The 20,238-nt window shown below is 42.8% G+C and overlaps 1 protein-coding gene across 1 annotated transcript in view; it reads right to left on the minus strand.

Annotated features, from left to right (window-relative positions):
* The window catches only part of ACOXL (acyl-CoA oxidase-like), a 273,176-nt gene that overhangs the window by 220,794 nt on the left and 32,144 nt on the right, over positions 1-20,238 (minus strand). Inside the window, exons 2-4 of the mRNA XM_018573020.1 lie at positions 16,888-16,984; positions 15,058-15,141; positions 14,413-14,499 (exon numbers count right to left, since the gene is read on the minus strand). Coding sequence (XP_018428522.1) covers positions 14,413-14,499; positions 15,058-15,141; positions 16,888-16,984 — 268 coding nt within the window. The remainder of the gene's footprint in view (positions 1-14,412; positions 14,500-15,057; positions 15,142-16,887; positions 16,985-20,238) is intronic.

Consider the following 20,238-nt stretch of genomic DNA (forward strand, 5'->3'; position numbering starts at 1 on the left):
GGGGGGGGGGAGCAGGGAGCAGAGGAGCGTCTTACTTTTGTATTCCTGTGTGGTTGTGGAGACACACACAGCTTACTAGCATTTAAAAAGAGTGGCTCCATAGGACCCTGCAAGGGAAAGGAGCCACCATAAAACAGGAAATAATGGCCATGGCTCAGGAAACCAGCTGATTCTCCAGGGAGCTAACATTTTTAAACATCAAGAAGCAGCCTCCATTTGACGGTGATTTAATCAGCATTTGAAAGAGCTTAAAAACATTTTGGCTTTAAAAAGCAAGCTTTAAAAAAAAAAAACACCTCCAGCTCAGCAAGCATTTTAGCAAACTTTATTACAAATCCTCATTTGCTTCTGTTCTGCAGATATTGAGATCGTACCAGTACACTTGTTCTAATTAAGTTATCAAATTGCTCTAAGAAGGGTCTGTCTTCACTATAATCGTATTACTATAATCACATGTTGCACTTTTGGCATCCCTCTATCCATACAGCATTTTTTGCAAGTACCTCAGCAAAGATAAAAGTGTCATTATAAACCTAAAGACATTGTAGGGGATTTCCTAATTGTGTAACTGTTCCTCTGGGGTTTCCTCAGTCATTATGCTGTTCCGTACCTTAGCCAGTTACTTCCTCTAATGGGGACATAAACACAACAATAAAAACTTAAACCTAGACAGCGGATTGGTTCCACGGGAGCACTGAAATACAGTGTGCTCGGTTATGCCAACTGCCACCAGCTCCTGTGGTCATAGGCTCTCCAACACCTCACTAGTGGTCCATCACTGTAGGGCCTTACTAACCAAAAGTATAGTATGGAAGGCTAAGAGCTTGAATGCAAACCAGTAGGTGGCTATTTGCATAACAGAGTGATGCAGCTTTCAAGGCTCCTGTGGTGCTCTACAAGAAAGAGGAACTGGCATGCAGGTACCCGAAGTCCAGTGAGCACAGCCAGCATGATGAGGCAGCCCTAGGGGGTGTGTGTCTAAGACAGTCTGGGCTCACAGTAAATGGGTAGCATGATGCGGACAGTCTGTTGGGCAGCAGAGGAAAAAAGGGACAGCACTGGATCATGGAGAGGGTAAATAGAACTTAAATCACATGTTTTCTTCAATACAGGAGGGGGGAGAAGTCAAACATTTAAAAATATATACTTTTTTTAACTTAAATTATCTATATACATGAAACTAACAATATCAAAATTTTTACACAAATCTTAGGAAAGATCAACCTAAATCTGCCAAATGTCAATTGGCCCTACTAATAATTCGAACAATTCCAGCAAACATAATAAAAACATACTAGCTGGGAGATCCGTATTGACAGAAATTTGTTCATACAGGTAGATGATAAGCAAACAATGTATTACAGTGCTGGAGGATCTAAAAGTGACAGCTTCCCCTCCCTGCCAAGCAGTTAGAATACATGAACAGTGGCTGCAGCTCATCGGTTGGAGGAAGCATTTCCTCAGTTTTCTCTACCCCAGTGATCAGATTGGTTAATTAATGATAATCCAGTGATAGTCTGTCCGTGAGAAAAACTTCGCTCCCCTCAAAACAAAAGGATTTGTTACACCCCACCACTCATTATCGGAGTATCGGAGTATTTGCACGAGTACGAGTACTCATGCAAATACTCGGTATCGCTGCCGATACCGATGCTTGTATCGGTATCGGTGCATCCCTAGTAACAACATAGTAAAAGAATGCAGGACAGACTTATTTGTGTCACATACTTATGAATAAATGTATAGGCTTCAGGATTTACCGGAAATTGGTACTTTTTTAAAAATTAACATTGCCATGTATAATGCCTAAATAAAGATGGTGCCACTCTTCAGAGGAAGTACTGATCTTGTTCACAAATGCGACAAAACAAGAAGGTAGACGTGCATTTTTAAAGCTCTCCAACCACCTGCCAACGCAACTAAGGCTAGGTTCACACCTCAGCGACACCAAGAACGCACGTCCCGGGTGTCGCGTGATTGCGTGCCAGTGCACACAGCGGTTGCAAGTACCTAATTGCGACACACGGCAAGCGGCCTTTTTAGCCACGATCCTGTTTAATTGCAATTGCGGGCGGAAACCGTGCGATCCGCCCAGCGTGCCTGGGTGCCATTAGAAAACAATGGCACCCACAGCGCGATCGGCTGCAGTGGGCAACTCCGTGACCACGCGGCAATCCATGTGGTTTTGTGCACGATTGCTGTGCAGTCAGGTGTCGTCCAGGTGTGAACCTAGCCTTAGAAACTGTTCAGTGGTCAGTGCAGTACACACCGGTGCGGTTGCGTTGCATCGCATTGTGGTGCAGCAAACATACAGCACGTCACGTTCCGGAGGATTTGCTGCTTGCCAACTGCCATTCATGAAACAGAAATGTGTCTTAACCGTACCTGTAGCAGTTACTGCACAATCATGAAGCATTTTTTAAGAGTTTGCAAGGCAGTGGAGGTTCCTTATATATGTCAGGGAAATCCAAACGGTGTCCATAGTACAGCTTCTGCATGGATTGCTGCATGAGCCACTCCGCAAATATGTGCGGGTAAAGCTTTATAATGCCAACATTGCATGCGCACACACACGCACATGGATGGAAATGCACGTGTATCCGCAAAGCACAGCGTGCACACCCCCATTCCTGCCAGTGGTGCCAAGCAGGCTATTTAAAGATGCTTGCTGCAACTGCACGTTGCTGACAGAATCTTCAGTTGTATCTTGTGTTATCGCCTGATTCTGCTCCTGAAATCTGTGTTTGACCCGGCTTGACTTCTGATCCTGCTGCTTTCTGCCTTCCTTCTGTCCTCGGCTTGCCCACTGACCATTCTTCTAACTCCTGATCCGGTACTGCTCTGTTGGCAAGTTATTGACCCAGCCTGCCCCTGACTTTGCCTTCCTTCTGATTCTGTACCTCTTTGCCTGCAAGATACCGACCTGGCGTCTCTCCAACTTTACTTACCTCCCTGCACTGGTGCTGTTCTACCCGCTGCTGGTATCTTCTACAGATGGTCAGACTCCTCAGCTTTCTATAGTATACAATCATCTGTGTCATCAACACTGGTGTCCTCAGAATCTGTATCAGCTGCAGGCACTTGTGCCCGTCTGTGTCTGTACACCTTTTGTACCACCTGCAAAGGGGAGGGCTACCTCGTCACTTCTGGCTCACAGCAAGGTACATGACAATACTGTATCTCAGAAAGCACTGGGAAAAGATAGAGGAGAGGAAAGGACAGCTCCAGTAGCCACTTCCTTTCAGTTTTATACTGTACCAGCACCACCCAGTACCAGTGCCTGTACTGCAAGTACCATTGCCAGCCAGTTCCTCTACATCACTTCCCCTTTAAAAAAACAAAAACAAAAAAAACACAGAGAGGGTGTGTTGAGCAAGCGTATTCATTTTTGTTTTATAACTCATGACCTAGAAAACGATGCCCACAATTCTTGCTGCAAAACAAATTATTCAAAATCCAAAACGATTTTTCCACAGATGGCTTTTGGTGTGAAGCCTTAGCAGGGAGTGTTGGACAATTTCTATGGAAAAACATTTTTTGCCTATGCAAAAACAATCTGACCTAAAAATATGGAAAAAAGCAGAAGAAAACTGATTTACAAATGGCATAATTATATGTAAAATAGTCAAATGTAAATTTGGAGAGAAGTGATGTCATCACATATTTGCAGATTAATGGAGTTGGAACATTTGTAATGAGATCAATGCTGCAATTCATAACTGCTATTAAATACAAAACACATGTTACAGCTTATCCAAACCCAAAAGCAAACATTTAATATATTGCAGCTTATGAATCCTTAAATGTGGTGGCTGCATTAATTTTTTAGGCTTTTTTCACCTGGTGATCTGGCCAGCAATTCTGTTATTTTTCAACTTCCTTTACCAGACCAAGCTGTCCAGCAAAAGGAGCAGATAGAGGGTTGAGACGAATCATTTCAATGGTTAGCGTTTATATATTTATGTAAAACCTTCATCCCAAATGGGAAAAAAACTGCCACTGCAACTGCTTAAAAATAATATCTGGAGTTTGTCTTCAATTTGTTAGTCAATTCCATCTACCATCTCCACCGGTTTACAATGCTGCTGTTCAAGGGTGTCTCTTCGGCTCCTCCATAGAGTGGAGCCACCTTAAGACAGGAAGTGTGTTACTGACTGGATCCCCAGGTTAAAACAATGGAAAAAAAGCCTGAAAAATAAAACTAATGCAGCCACCACATTTAAGGATTGGTAAGCTGCAATATATTACATTTTATGTTTTGGGGTTTAGATACACTTTAAAAGCTCTCACGGGCAAGGCCTTTCTTACCATCTTGTCTCGATTTGTATTGTAACTGTAATGTCTACCTTATATTGTAAAGCGCTGTTGATCCTATCTAAATTCTGTTTAATAATAATAATATCACCCTTCTGCGATTCACACTATCAGGATTTTAACAGCATTGTACAGAGTGCAATGGCACCCAGTAACACGCCGAAACCAATTACATTCCAGTTTTTAGCAGTTTAGTATAGTTAGATCAATGTCTGGTTGCTTGCTATAAAACACATCTTTCACAAAACACTTTGTCTTAGAAAATTAAAGGAGAACTATGAGGTGAGTGAAAAATCACTCAGCCTCATAGCTCGTGCCGATGTGTGACAAATAAACTGTCACACATCGGCTCAATAGATCAGGAAGTGAGCGAACACATACTGTCGCTCGCTCACTTCTCGATCCTGTCCCTGCAGAGAGCTGTGACTGTCACTCACGGCTCCCTGCAGGGATCCCCCCCCTCCCCGATCCTCCAGCGCTGACTGGCGGAACGGACGGGTACAGCTGGCTCTGCCTCTAAATAGGCAGAGCCAGCTGTCAATCACGCAGCTGGGTGGATCTCGACAGTAATGTCGGGATCTGTCCGGGCTGCGGCGGTCTCAGTATACCGCGAGCTGTAGCTCGCGGTATACTGAGCTTTGGGTCACGGGAGGACGCTAGTTTGTGTCCTCCCGTGACCCTTAGGAGAACTATGGGGAAAAGCACTGACCCCATAGTTCTACTTTAAGCAAATTAGGATAGAAATATGGGAGCTGCCATTGCTGACTTATGTTTAGAGGTGCAATCTCCAGGTCAGCCTTCCTGATCCCAGCTTCACTATCAAGTGACTAGCCGACAAGGAGCAACCATTTACATATAAGGAGCCCTATTTCCTGTCCTGCATGCTTGTTCCAGGCCAGTGACTCACTAGAGTAGGAAAACAGCTGCAGAACATGCAACTTTAAAGTGACCCACTTGCCAGTGTAAAAGTAGTGAAATGGAGTCATGGCAGTGAGTAAAATCTTGACTTGCCTCCCAATGGAGAGAACTATTCCTATTCTTCTATTACAGGGTCGCAGTATGTAACTTGCGTTATACTAGTCACAGGGTATCTCTAACCTTTTTGCTGCCACCACCATAACTATTATGGTGACAGTGCCAGCATCTAAACAATCGCACAGCCACTATAGGTGCCAGGAGTTTGTTTACGTTTTAATCCCGACTGCCGGCTTCCATGTAGAAGTGATGTGGACACCCTTATAGCCTTTCACTTCTAGATGCTAAACAAGAAAATTATTTTATTTTTTTATTTAGATTAAAATAAATTTAAAAAAACAAACAAATGCAACCCTCCCCCACCCCCCAATAGGGAGAGCAGACTGAGCAGAGGGGTGACATCATCAATCTGCTGTTGCTCTTTCACTATCCAGTCAGAATACTAAGATGAACTGAGGACACCAATGTATTCCTTAACTGTAAAGCTGGCCATACACCTATAGATTATCTGCAGATTTTCAGTGGTCAGATGGAAAAAGTGCAACAGATTCCTTCATCTACGCTAAACTGTGTGGATGGGGGATTCTCCCGCTGGGCCAAGCTTCAGTATCTTGCTAGTCGGTCCCGTTGGCTCTGACAATACCTGAACAATGGCTGCATCCAATCCATCCACACAGTTTAGCGTAGATGGAGGAATCTGTTGCACTTTTTCCATCGGACCACAGAAAATCTGCAGATAATATATAGGTGTATGGCCAGCTTAAGGCTGCCTTCACACACCCTAGAGCATGGCAACTACCATTCACACATTAGTGCATTGTGGAACAATTCATTATGAATGGCACCCAATGAACTACAGCAAAAAAACACTAATGCGTGCCACCGTCAGAATACCTGAACATTACTATCAGGTAATTACATTTGCAGTTCAAAATACAGTACAATTTCCTTTTGAATGTTTTTTCAAAACTGGACGCTTGTTAAAAAGTTAGCATTGTGGCCGGAAAGTGATTTGCTTTGCACCGTGGCAAAAATTAGACATTATGTCACTTCATGGGTCAGCAAAAGTTCGCTAACTCACGGAGACAACTGACTTTTTTTTCTGCTCTGGCAGGCATCCCACCAAGCTCAAGGCAACCAGTGACGTCTCCAGGAGCTAGGCGGGACGCCATAGGTGCATTTTAAAGTAGATACGCCTATGTTGGCACATGGTTGTGATGCGCTAGTTCCATGTAAAATCCACCTTGGGATGAAAACAAATGGCATTCAGGAGGCAACAATATTGCATCCTGAACGTCTGAAAGCTGCTGTTTTACGCCCCTCTGAAAAGTCATCCACGGCTCGAATGAACGAGGCCTAAGATACATGGAAACACATCTCCTTTAGTGGCGTAGCCCATTTTCTACAGCAAGCGTAAAACACCTAGGCTGCTAGTACATCGTCCCTGAATTCTAAAATTATTGCTATGACATTGTCACTTTCAAAGTAGTAAAGAGAAGCAGGATTGCTCAGCAGGCAATAAAGCATTTATTTATTATGGATGTCCACCACTTTATCAGCTACAATACTGTAATAAAAACCATGCTTATGGAACAATTGTCAGGCCAATTTCTTTCTGTAAACAACCTTTTATGTGTTTTATTTGGCCTGTCTATGGCTGTTCTAAAATGTCCTAACCTCTTCAGCATAAAAAACAGAGAGAGAAAACTGCAAGATCATATGTTTAAATACCCCAAAAAAAAAAAAGTGAGCAAAAAGTGTAGTTCCATAGCAAATAAACATTGACCTTATTCAGCCAATGATTTAAATGGCACCCACATTATAAAACAAAGGAATCCCCTCAAATACTGTCACGCCAAATCCGTGTAACCCTTGACTTTAAGATCTCTACAATCTTGGTCTGCAAAGCTACTCGGAGATCCCCATTAGCTTTCAGAGCTTCAATTTCCGACAGGTAAATATATTTAAACGCTCCAGCTAATGCTTGATGCGGTATTGAGAAGTTAATTTCACAACTTTGACTTTCATTATGAGTGAGAACTATGTGATATTGTGTTGGAGTACACTGCGTTATGAAAAAGGTGCATCCCTTATTGTCCTTCAGCTATCATCCCACTCAGTGCTTGTCACACCTCTTCAGGGAGATTAAACATGACTAATAACATTCACGTTTCACGATTTAACTATTTTCAGTCTTGTTTCTTTTTTTTTTTAAAGCGGAGCTCCAGACAAGCAGCTAAATCCATACATGGGAAACATTTTAGCTGCCAAATTATTTGTAGTTTTGTGCAATTAGACCGGAGTTTAAGATACCTCTGCCATGCAGCACAGCCAGATCCTTAATCCCCAAGGCAGTAGCAATACAGCTTCATCAAGAACACTGGGTCAAAACACCCCCCACCTTGTTGATTGGATAATAAAGTATCAGCAGAACACAGATGAGGTAATCCTTCTACTCACTTCTCCTGCCAACATGTTTATTGGAGCACACCTGGTTGGACTCTAGTGCTGGTCTTTCCTTTCCCACCTTGAAAGCCGCTGTGCAACACATGACAGGAGTCTGATACTGAGACAAGCACTTAAAACTATATTAGAATGCAAGTAGTTAACAGTCTTTATTAGGGATGCACCGATGCAGTCTTTTCGGTATCATGTACGAGTACCGATAGTTTTTTTTCCCGATACTCGCCAATACTGAGTACCAGTGCCGTGTGCCCAGATTATCAGGAAGCCAGGCAGCGAGTCATGATGTGCCGCACGGCTTCCTGATTGGTTAGGAAGCCAGGCTGCTTCCCAACAAGTGAAGCTTGCTTCCTAGCCAATCAGGAAGCCAGGCGGCACATCATGACTCGCTTTCTGGCTTCCTGATTGGCTAGGAAGCTGGCTTCACTTGTTCATAGGCAGCAAGGCTTCAAGGCTTCCTAGCCAATCAGGAAGCCGGGCGGTATATTATGACATATGGCCACCGTTGTGTTCTGAAAACGAATTTATGTATGCCTGAATATCGTTTTAGTATATTCGGGCATATATTAAATTTAGTTATTTTCGGATTCGGACCAACCGCCGAATCAAGTGATTTTCATTGATTTGCAGGTTCGTCCAAATTCGAATGCACATGTCTAGCCCCCATTAGGGCGACATACCCTCATTTCCCATCCAGGTAACACCTTGGGGGGAATTTATCACAACTGGAGCAGACAAAATCTGGAGCAGTTGCTCATGGCAACCAATCAGCTTCTCTCTTCAGTTTGCTCAGGTAAGATTTGAAAATGAGGCAGAGAAGCCGATTGGTTGCAGTGCAAATCTGCTCCAGTTTGTCTGCTCCAGTTTAGATAAATTCCCCTCCTTGTGTTTCATGGGACAGCAACTGAAGGGAAATCTCCCCAATGAGACACAAAAGGCTCTAAAAATGTAGCAGATGTCCTAATTATTCAATCTTTTTTATCCAAAACTATAAAAAAAAAAAAAAGCTTTGGCTATAGTCATTCTTTGAATTGTATAGTTTTCGGAGTCGTACAACAAAAATGCTGCTCCAGAAATATTCTGTTTTTCAATCACAGCGCTCTTATCCAATATTTAGAGTTTAATTGGGGGAGTAAAGCTCAGAATTGTAACTTCTATGCCTTTTGGTAATATGGGTAAATTAAAAGTGATATTAAAGTCAATTATGAAATCACTTGCAATGGATGATGCTCCTTGATGTTTAAAAGTTTTAGTTTCCTGCAGATTCAGCTAGTCCCCTGAACACTGGCCCCGATACCCTGTTTTAGGGTGGCTTCTCTCCCTTGCAGGGTTCTATGGAGCCACTAAACACATGGTTGTCTCTACAAACACACGGGCACGGCAGGGCAAGTCACTCTCCTGCTCCCCTCTTCTCCCTGCTAATAGATTGATGACTGCAGACTGTGCCCTCCCTTGTTATCTTGTAGTGGACAGGATGTCTGGGGAAGTAGAGATGAGAGAGTAGGAGCCAGCTTTTTGCAAACATGATTACTGTAAGTACTTGGGCAAACATTCAAAGAACTCCAGGATTTGTTCAAATTAACCCTTGCAGTGGGGCTACCCCTGCACTGCAAGAATTAAGTGCTCATTTTGGTCTAGGGACGAAAATTAGGAAAATATATTCACCTGAGCCTCTATCCCACCTGGCTGCTAGACCACTTCCTAGCAGCCTTTTCTCCCCGCAGGCTTCAGCATTCTAAGGACCCACAACATCATCACGTCTAATGCAGGTCCATTAGACAGGACGACATCAAGTGGCATACCACAGCTGAAGCGAATGGGGGCAGAGGTGAGCGGTCACTGCCGAGTATCAGGTGAGTTTATCTGCTTTATTTTCTTCCCTAGTGTTAGGATCCAGGTGGCGCTGGTGCTAAGCCCTGCAGTTTCCGTACCCACCTGCAGGGGTCTCCAGGCAGCCAGGAACTGCTAGGTACCAGACCTCCACTGGGTGGTGCTGGAAACTGCAACTCCAGTGCTCACCTGCAGGTGTCTCACAGCTGCCACCAATCATCCATCACCTGGTGCTCCCTGGGAGGGTACTTAAGCCCTCCCTACAGTCAGGTCTGTGGCTCAGTATTGTTTCCAGTTAAGCCTGTAACCTGCTTCTGGTCCCGAGTCCTGTATCCTGTTTATGTTCCCTGCTTGTTGTCCGGAACCGTGACCTGCTTATGTTCCTGAGCCCTGAGTCCTGTTAGCTCCTTGTACCCTGACCTTTTGCCAGTTACTTTTTGCATGTGGTGTGCGATTTCAAATTGCAATAGCCAATAGCAGCCTTGCTATTGCTCTCGGCTGTTTACATTCACCTGTGGATGGTTGCTTGAGAGTTACTGTTACCTCTCAAGATACCAGAAACTTCAGTTATTCGGCACCTACCAATCCCGTGGGTGCCAAATACCTGGGAGCTTACTGTACAGTAAACTCCATCTAAAATGCGAAAGATCGGAACTCAATCGATTTGCAACCTGAGGAGCATCATCTGTATAGGAAATAATTATACTTGTCAGCACTATCTGAGGGCGCTCCCACACTCCAAAGACATAATGGAAAGTTAATTGGCCCTGTATGTATGCATGCATGTGAGATAGGGACCTTAGACTGTAAGCTCCTTGAGGGCTCTAACTGATGTGAATGTAAAACGCTGCGTAAATTGTCTGTGCTATATAAATACCTGTGATAAATAGAAAAATCTCAGAATTCGATGGACACAGCTACAAATCCTTTGGAAGGCAAAACAGCCCTCATATATAGATTTCATCTGTATATTTAGATTGGAAACCCTTAGTACAAAGTCCACCAATCAAAACCACCAGCTGCAATTGTCTGCTCTGCTTTGCACGCTGCAGAAAAGGAAGACTGTATTTTAAAAACACATTAGCTCATTTACTATATGCAGGAATACTATGCAAATATGCAAATATAACCTTTCCCCCCGGTTTTCTTCTGCTGTGCTTCAAGATCTGTTGTCACTGGTGGAGGCCAGTGTAAAAATGGCATTTTTATTATTTCATGACTCCTTTTTGAAAAAGTTAATGAACGAAACTAGTCAAAGGAAGATCTGTCCTCACCGCTCACAGCTGAGATTCTGCTATTCTGCTAACGCTTTTAAAGCTCTAACAGTTCGTGAATTTTGTAAGTGCATTTGTGTATTTTTAACAATTAAACATTTTGAGTTACTGCACTTAGGGGGGCCGGCCTCCTTTCTCCATTTTTTTCCTGGGAGATATCAACAGGTTTACGCCGCCAGTCGGGTGGTGAGTCCCCAGAAAAATCGGTATGAGAGGAGAAAATTACGCCTTGGATTTGAAGAGTTAAGAGAGCGACGGATCGCTGAATTCTCAGGACTCCCCAGACTCTCTGGGCCATCGATTGGTTGGATACGTTTTTCTTGGACACTTGTCTAGGGAGTGAATGGATTACCCACCCAGGCAGCATTGGAAAAAGAAAAGTAACCGCTTTAACCTCATCTCATGCATACTACCTAATCTTTGAAAGGACTGCTTGCTATACTGTTACTATCATTCTGGATATTTAACCCTCTATATTCAGAAAATAATCAGAGCGCACTGAGTTGCACAGTATATTTATTATAGGTGTAATATGACACTATATAGGTGTGTGTATAATATTTAGATTTTCACCACGTTGTTTTTTTGTGATTACTTCACTTCAACTGTTTTCTGCTCACCGTATTGATGTCACTTAGGGCGATTTTATGATATTGGTCACCCATACACGTATTACAAAAAAGTTTCCAGATTTATGGTTATAACACTAGAGTGCTCGTTTGGCTACTTTGGGTGCGTTTAACATAAATGAACGCTCAATGACACACTGGGCTGTGATTGATACTTTCACCATTTATTTTCGTTACATTTCACTTTCACATGCCGAGATATTGATTTCCAGTAATTGTACACTGTATTTTTTTTCCTCTTGAGGCCCCGTTCACACTGAGCGATTTATCGCGCGGTATCGCTCTCCAAAGCTTGGCAATGGGGCAAAGGGTCCTGCTGTCGCGGGTCGTGCGTCGCTACAGCAGGACCCTTTTTGGAGCGGATTTTGCCGCGATTCAATGCAAGCATTTGCGCGATATCGCGCAACGTGCAAATCGCGCGACAAATGCGCAATTTGCGAATGGCCAAGTGTGAATGGGGCCTTAAACTAAGAGATTGTTCATCACAAATATTGAATTAACATCCACTCAGACCGAGCCAACGTAGTTGCTACACAATTATATTCACTTTTACACATTGTTGCGGCTGGTCTAATTAGCTATTTAGATACTCACTCCTAGCGCAGTGATTTTTGTATTACTATTGTTTGCATATAGCTTGTCTGGATCTGCTCTACAACAGCAGACAGGTACATGCAAAAAAAAAATGGGAAAAAAGGAATTTTTTTGTGTGCACCTTTTACACATAACTGTTTGAATGAACTTCTTCACAGCTAGAAAAATAAGTTATGAATTCTATACTGCACTCATGTAATCCCTGGAGAAACAGATCTCAAGCTGCTAGAAACATGCACCCTTGCATAAGTTTCTAGAAAGTCAATTGTGGACAGCACAATATACATCTAGAGGGATCCATAATGCCTTCCTAGTTTGTTGCTCTGCTTTGGAGACATGTGCTGTGTATACTGCTCTATACCAGAGTTTCTCAACGTTTCTTCTGTCACGGCTCGCTTTAAAAGTATGCAAAATCCTGAGGGATGCCAGTCTAAAATATAAAAAAGTAAACGTAAAATAACGATGTGTGGCACCTCCAAAATCCAAACCAGACCCTTACCTGAGATAGGGGTCAGAGATAGATTTTAAAAGGGGGCCCTATTCATAAACACACAGAAAAATGGAGTTCCCTCCTTCATATGAGACTTCCCTTTCACATCATAATTCCTCCTTTACATCAGGAGCCCCCCTTCACATTAGGAGCCCCCTAACATCAAGAGCCCTGGTGCACTATGGAAAGGCATTATGCTGTGTGAAAATTTCGAGGCATCCCTGAGGAAGCCAGAAGGGACCCCAGGGTGCCACGCCACCCTGGTTGAGAAAGCCTGCTCTATTCTATGTAAACCTATGAAGGGGCTGTCTGCTACTAGCAATCTGTGATCTTTTTATTAGTTTACTGCAGCATATAAATCATATTTTATTTCTCTTGGCACTGTAGACATACATTGAGATACCTTCCTTGTTCTCATTTGCAGCTATATCACAAACACAATCAAAGTAGCAGTGTGTATCGTAGCCTGGAACTGTAGTGATGACTCTCAAATCAAAAAGGGAAAGGCAGAGTAAAATATACTTGTTTGTTTTCCCTGGATATAATGAAAGAGCTAATGACTTATTCAAGTCAAGTTATCTTTTAATGCCCTGCAAACAAATTGGTGAATCCCACAATGATCTGGAATTCACATTGCTTGGCTGATGCAGCCTGAGAAACACATCAGTGCAAAAACACACGACAACTAACCAAAACCTAGTGTTCCGACTGCTCTAGCCTACCAATTCCCCACAAAGTGGCTGCTCAACAAAGTCAAGCTATCAGCTACTTAAGGGCACACACCCTGCCTTTCACCCTCACTGACCAGAAGTGAAGGTCATGGTTTTTCCTTCCAACGCTGTCTCTATTATTACTTAGTACAGTTTTTTTTGTTTCAATTTATTTTACAAGCTCACTCTGTTTCGAATAAATCTTGACTCAATTCAAGTAATCACCAAGAAGCTTTTTGGTGAAGAGGAAAATACACACACGCACATACACAAGCACTTGTCTCTGATGTTAGAATGTAGAAACATCAGCACCACCTTCTGGATAGTTTTATGCTTGGCATGCATTATAAAAGAAAAGATATATAAAAAGAAAAGTACTGTGACTGGTGCTTTCCTAATAGAGTGATCTAAAAATTATGGTTAAAAAATGTAAACTAAAGCCAAATTTTTTTTGGGCTATACAGTAGTTCTCTTTTGGGTCACAGGAGTACATTTAGTAATGTACTCCTGTGACCAAAAGTCAGCATCTAGTGGGCTACTGCCTGCTAAACGCTGACAGCGCAGAGCCACTGCCTGATTGACAGCTGGCTCTTCCTCTCTAGAGCCAGCTTTCCCTCCCACTTCGGTCTGTCCTTCCAATAAGCGCTGGAGGAATAGAGAGAGGGGAGTGCGGAATCCCTGAAGGGAGCTGCGACAGTCACTGCTCTCTGCATGGAGAAGGCTGTGAGCTGAATGATCAGGCCGGCATGTGATAGCTGCACAGTCATGTGCTGGCTCAAAGTATTGGGAATAGTATATTTTACTCTTTCCAATATTTCTCTAACAGGACAGTAATGAAACCAATAGAAGTTCTAAATTATTCACACTTTTATCCAAAACTAAAATAATAAAAAAATGTTGCTGGTGTTCCACTTTACTATTCCTAACTGCACTTTACCGGTTTTATCTCAATAATAAGACATGTTCCTCCCCTTTATCAGTTCTTACATGCTCCTTTCTCCTATTTCTGCCGTGACATGTTCCATTCTTCTCCTCAGCTTTGCCTTGCTCCTTTCCTGTCCCTTATCACCTCTTTCCCTAATTCAAGCTGTATCTTCTGCTGTACAGAAACAGGCTCAAAATAGGTTTCCTACCTTCAGGGGAATGAACCATTTTGGGATGTGTTCTGGACTCCCAAGATTAATGACCGCTCCTCCGAACAACCAGCAGTTTACACCACACTGAAATAGAAAGTGACAAATGTATATACAAAATGCATTCTCGGGTAAAACTTTTAGTGCTGTAAGGATCCTGTGGCTGTTTTTTCTCCAGCTATTCTCACCTGTCTGGACATTAGAGGCTTTCTCGGTTAGGAAAATGGGGTTGGGACCGAATTTTGGCAAACAATAGCAGCAGGGAGAAAGGTTTGCAAATTAAACTTATTGTGCTAAATCAAATATTGGTTTGAAAAGCACATGCCGTGTCATCTTCTACCAAACTTGAAATAAGAATTCTATCATTTATCACCTCTCTTAGATAAGATTGTTGCAGCTTGTCTAGTTAGCAATGTTGACAATCTATAAATATGGAAATTTACACTATAAGTTATCTCTGTTGTCAAACTAGGAGAAGTAACTGATACAGTGCAGATGAATATCTACAGAATTGAAGGTATAATCTATACTTCATTCACTTGTTTTAAAATACTATATATATAGTGGCCTTCAACTTGTACATGTTAACCTGTTTTGCAGAGCTGTACTTTATCCAAAGATCATTGGTGATATCGCCACTTTTACCTTTACTCCAGTTGTCATATCAGCCGTACAAAAAACTTCTCCCATAATTAGACTTCTGTTGACAAAGTTTTTCCTTTTATCTATCTGAGGATAAGAAAAACAACAGTTCACACAAATGACCTCTCAGCCTTTTATTATAATAACGACACAATAATCCTGATGTATGATAACGAATAAATCTTCCTTACAGCCGGCAGCCACTGTCAGAATACAATAGAAACATGAGGGGAATCCTTGATCAACGCTGTTAAGCGTTGATGGAGGAATCTGTTCTAAATTTTTTCGCTCAGCCCGTAGGTTGAAGGAAAAAAATAGAATTGTGCATACCTGGCTTTAGTTTGGCTGTGTCAGTGACCTGGGTGAGAAGTGACTTCACTCCCCTGATTATGTGGCCGTGCTCGGGCTTCGGGATTAGCTTAGGTCTGAGCACTGTCAAAGGGAAGCAGGTTACATGATCCTCCATACCTGAGGTTTTGGATAGTGTTGCCAGCTGCGAAGAGGCAAGAAACTGAGAGAGAGCACAGGTAAGGTAAGTATAAGTGGGTGGGGGATGCCCTTTTGAAAAACATTGTCAATTTGCCCTGTATGGGCAAGGTGACAGCGTCTCTTTAAGAACCTTTACTGCCATTGTACAACTAGTACTAAAGGTGCCCATACACCTTACGACCATCGCAAGACTTTTGTCTTGCGATGGTCGTATGCTCATTAAAAGCCCGTACGATCTGCCCACCTTGGACGGGCAGATCGTACTTGCGATCATCGGAAGCCCGCCCCGCTGAGGGGCGGGTGTTTCCGATGACGGCAATGCAGAACGGGCAGTGTGCGCGTGCACACACTGGCCCGTTCCGCAGCTATCGGGCTAGCAGGCTAGAAACCCGCCGACAATCGTACGATTCTCGGCTGGTGTTCAAGCATGTTGGCTCGACAAAAGACGTGCGACCGTACAGTAGAAACGGTCGCACGTCTTAGTTCACACTGCTCGATTCTCGTACGATCGCGGGATTTCGCCCGATTCTCGTACGAGAATCGAGCAGTGTATGGGCACCTTAAGAAAGGCAAGCTATCATTTTTCACTAACGATGATGCTGGTCAGCTTTACCTGAAACAGGTGATCAGAAGGGGTAGGATTGCTGCAGTCATATTAGTGGGTTACCCAAGTAGGGCTTCAGATAGAAAACCTTTTGAATTACATACATTCTTTTTCTTCAGTAGAAAAAAAAAATAGTATTTTATAGTGTTTAGTTAAACCACAGTAACAGAAATACGATGGAATGCATACAGTGTGTGTGTGTATGTATGTATGCATACATACATACATACATACATACACACACACATAATATATTTGTATGTTAATGCAATGGGCAGATACAGGCTCACCAAAACAGCAGTGATTGTAAAAGAAAATACAACCTGGGCGCTCGCTTCAATCCCCAGTCTTGGATGGCAGGCAAGTTCACACAGGTCATAGGTTGCCCATACACACTTGATCATCTCCAGTTTCAACCACAATCATCCAAATTAGGAGGAAATAATTTCCTGTCTATGGGGACTTGGGTCCTGTGTAAATCTGCTTTTGTTCATGTCTAAACTGCTTTTCTCTCTCCATACAAATCAGTAGGAATGTCCACAGCAGTTTATGCAGCTTAGGAGTTCAACTGCAGATCAGAAACACCTGTGAAGGCACTCCGATGGACTTCAGAAGCATGTCAAACACAAGCTAAATGCACCTGAACGCATGCTATATCTGCCCAACTACACAAGCCCTGGGACCTTTGTTTACACATAATTCTTACTATATCTACATGAAAAAAATTTACATATTCTTACCATCTCCTGAAACGTCTGCTGAACAAGTGGTAAGCCCAAGACAAATTTTACTCTTTCAAATGTGAGGTCCCTCATTTCATCCAAACTCAAGTCATATCTGTAGAGAATGCAAAAAATAGCTTTAGAGACTGTTATTTGATGTGAAATTATCCAACATAAATAGAACACTAAAGAAAGGTACAAACACAAGCATTCTTTTAAGAAAACCTGTGGACAATTCAAAAGCCAAAAAGAATATGCTCAGTAGCTAGCTGTCAGCACATACCTCTTTTTCCAGCATCTGCAACTTCCAGAGCTATGTTGTTTCTTTACTTCTAGTAGTGGGGATAAAGCATATCTCCCCACTCATATCCAACAATGCAAAGGCCTAGTAGAACACGAGCACTTAACCTGTAGCAAATACCGAGGAAGGTACAAAATCTTTATAAAATTGCGGCCCAATTTGCTCTAAACAGAGCAAAAATGTAATTCCCCATTCCCAAGACATTCGTATAACTCCCTGGATCAGCAGTCTGTTCTGTATTTCTTTTGATTCTAATTAGCTAATTTTATTTTGTGCATTCAGAAAACACATCAAACTCCTTGTGAAACAGTCTAACCTCTAAGTTGAGCTTTCTTCAATCTCTTCTTCTGTCCTTATGGTGACCTTAAAGTGAACAAACCTCCACTAGATTATTTTGTATGAGCCATTTATATATTTACACAGGTATTATATCCCAATTGCTTCTTCTCAAAAGTAAATACATTTAATTAAGTTAGACTTTTTATGTAGCAGAGATTCTCCTAGCCTCTTAATGATTTCGCTGCTCTTCTCTGCACCCTTTCATTTCACAACATTCCTTGTGTGGACTGGTGCTCAAAAATCAAACTGCATATACAAAAATAGGCTATCCTCACACTTTATGTAGTAGAACAATGATGTTTCTCCCTGTAGAGTCTATGCCGCTTTTAATACTAGGAGGTAGCCTGCTAACTTTGGAGCTGCAGATTGGTATTGCACGTTATTATCGGGTCTATGTTCTGCCAGGGCACCCGGATCCCTCCTCTATCTATCTATTAACAAAACACATTGGGGGGAATTTTCCAAAGCAATTACGACAGTTTTAGCCTCTTAGATCATTTTTTTATGTGCAAAGCTGTCTTTTAACACGTGCCCCGTTTTACCCTGAGCTTGCACGGCTTTTCCAACTGCACGTGTTTTGCCCCTGTTTTACCCTGAGCTTGCACGGCTTTTCCAACTGCACGTGTTTTGCCCCTGTTTTACCCTGAGCTTGCACGGCTTTTCCAACTGCACGTGTTTTGCCCCTGTTTTACCCTGAGCTTGCACGGCTTTTCCAACTGCACGTGTTTTGCCCCTGTTTTACCCTGAGCTTGCACTGCTTTTCCAACTCTACGTGTTTTGCCCCTGTTTTGCCCAAAGCTTGCACTGCTTTTCCAACTGCACATGTTTTGCCCAAAGCTTGCACTGCTTTTCCAACTGCACGTGTTTTGCCCCTGTTTTGCCCAAAGCTTGCACTGCTTTTCCAACTGAACGTGTTTTGCCCAAAGCTTGCACTGCTTTTCCAACTGCACGTGTTTTGCCCCTGTTTTGCCCAAAGCTTGCACTGCTTTTCCAACTGAATGTGTTTTGCCCAAAGCTTGCACTGCTTTTCCAACTGCACGTGTTTTGCCCCTGTTTTGCCCAAAGCTTGCACTGCTTTTCCAACTGAATGTGTTTTGCCCAAAGCTTGCACTGCTTTTCCAACTGCACGTGTTTTGCCCCTGTTTTGCCCAAAGCTTGCACTGCTTTTCCAACTGCACGTGTTTTGCCCCTGTTTTGCCTAAAGCTTGCACTGCTTTTCCAACTGCACGTGTGTTTTGCACTGAGCTTGCACTACTTTTTCAACTGCACGTTTTTTGCAACCGTTTTCATCTGCACTTGTTCTGGGGCTGTATGAAACTGGCGCATCACCCAAGAAAACAAATCACAACTTAAGAAGTCCCCATGACCACTTCAAGAAGCAACAGTTAAGCTTTTTGCCTGAAGTTACAAGTCTTTTTTCCTGGAGTCTATTAAACCTCATTTATCAACAATATTACACTAGCATCATAAATCTGGTGCAAATATATTCCGTGCAATTTCAAACACTCGCAATTGCTGTGATAAATTCCCCCCTGTAGGTCTAACGAAAATTACATTTATTATCAAGGCTTAGACTGCATTGATAAGTAAGGCTCAAATAACGTGGAAAATTTGTCATTTAAAGAGATAGGACAGGAAAGTGGAGCAACTCCCTTGATAAATGCCCCCCTTTGTATTCTGTAAATGGGTTCACAAAATACAAGTGTTCTTTAAATGGACAAAGGGAAGATGAGGGGCAAGCAAATGACAGGATGGCTGCTGTGTTTGAGAGCTGCAAGTGTCCTATCAGAGAGCCAGAGGATGTCAGGACCTGCTGTGGACGCACGCTGTCCGAGCAAATAGTGACGAGTCATTTCACCTATAGCAGCTACCATTTCCAAAGGGCGGCATGCCTACCGGTACTTGGATGCCCCCAGGACTTAAACTAAATGCTCTGTACAGGTGATGCCACAGGCTGGCCCCAGATGCTGAACCAAGGTACAGACAGAAGGAGAAAGATGCTACAAGACAGTAATCAGGGACAAGCTGAGATCAAAGGCTGGCAAGGGTAATCCGGGCACAGGCTAAGGTCAGGGCAGGCGGCTGGCAAAGGGTAATCTGGGCACAAGCTAAAGTCAGGGCTGGCAGAAGGCAAAGCATAATCCAGGGACAAGCCAAGGTCAGAACCAAAGACAAACAAGATTTCCAGACACAGGATTTGCTGAGACAAAGCATGACTTGTATAGCCAGAACTATCACAAGCACTGGGGAACAGGCTGATGATGCTTACATAGGGCGCCACCAGCAACAAGGCCAATCGCCGAGCTGGAGGTTAGATGAATTAAGCCACAGCCGACCAGACTAGTGCTGCAGCCAGCAAGACACAGGATAATTAAACCACACCAGTCAGGGCTGCAGCCAGCAATACAGGCTGCTTGAACTACACAGGCTAACTGACAGAAGTATAGCAAAACCTGGGATCAGTGAAGTTATAAATTGTTAAGAACAGGCAGAGATTCAGGAGGCGGCATACAAATACTGAGATTTAACTTTTTGCAACCCAGCAGACTTTGTTCCTGAAGTTCTTCTTCAAGTATTGCTGTGTGAATAGGAACAAATATAAAACTATGTATTATCCCAATTTGGCTGCAAAAGTGGAAATACACTTTTAAGTGTTTGGGTTTATAGCATCATTTTAATAAGCAACTGTACAGAGTACTTTCTAGTAACAGGCAAAATTAGATGCCCTG

Source organism: Nanorana parkeri, unplaced genomic scaffold (assembly GCF_000935625.1).
Source record: "Nanorana parkeri isolate BGI_ZX_2015 unplaced genomic scaffold, ASM93562v1 scaffold46, whole genome shotgun sequence".
Taxonomy (NCBI): Eukaryota; Metazoa; Chordata; class Amphibia; order Anura; family Dicroglossidae; genus Nanorana; species Nanorana parkeri.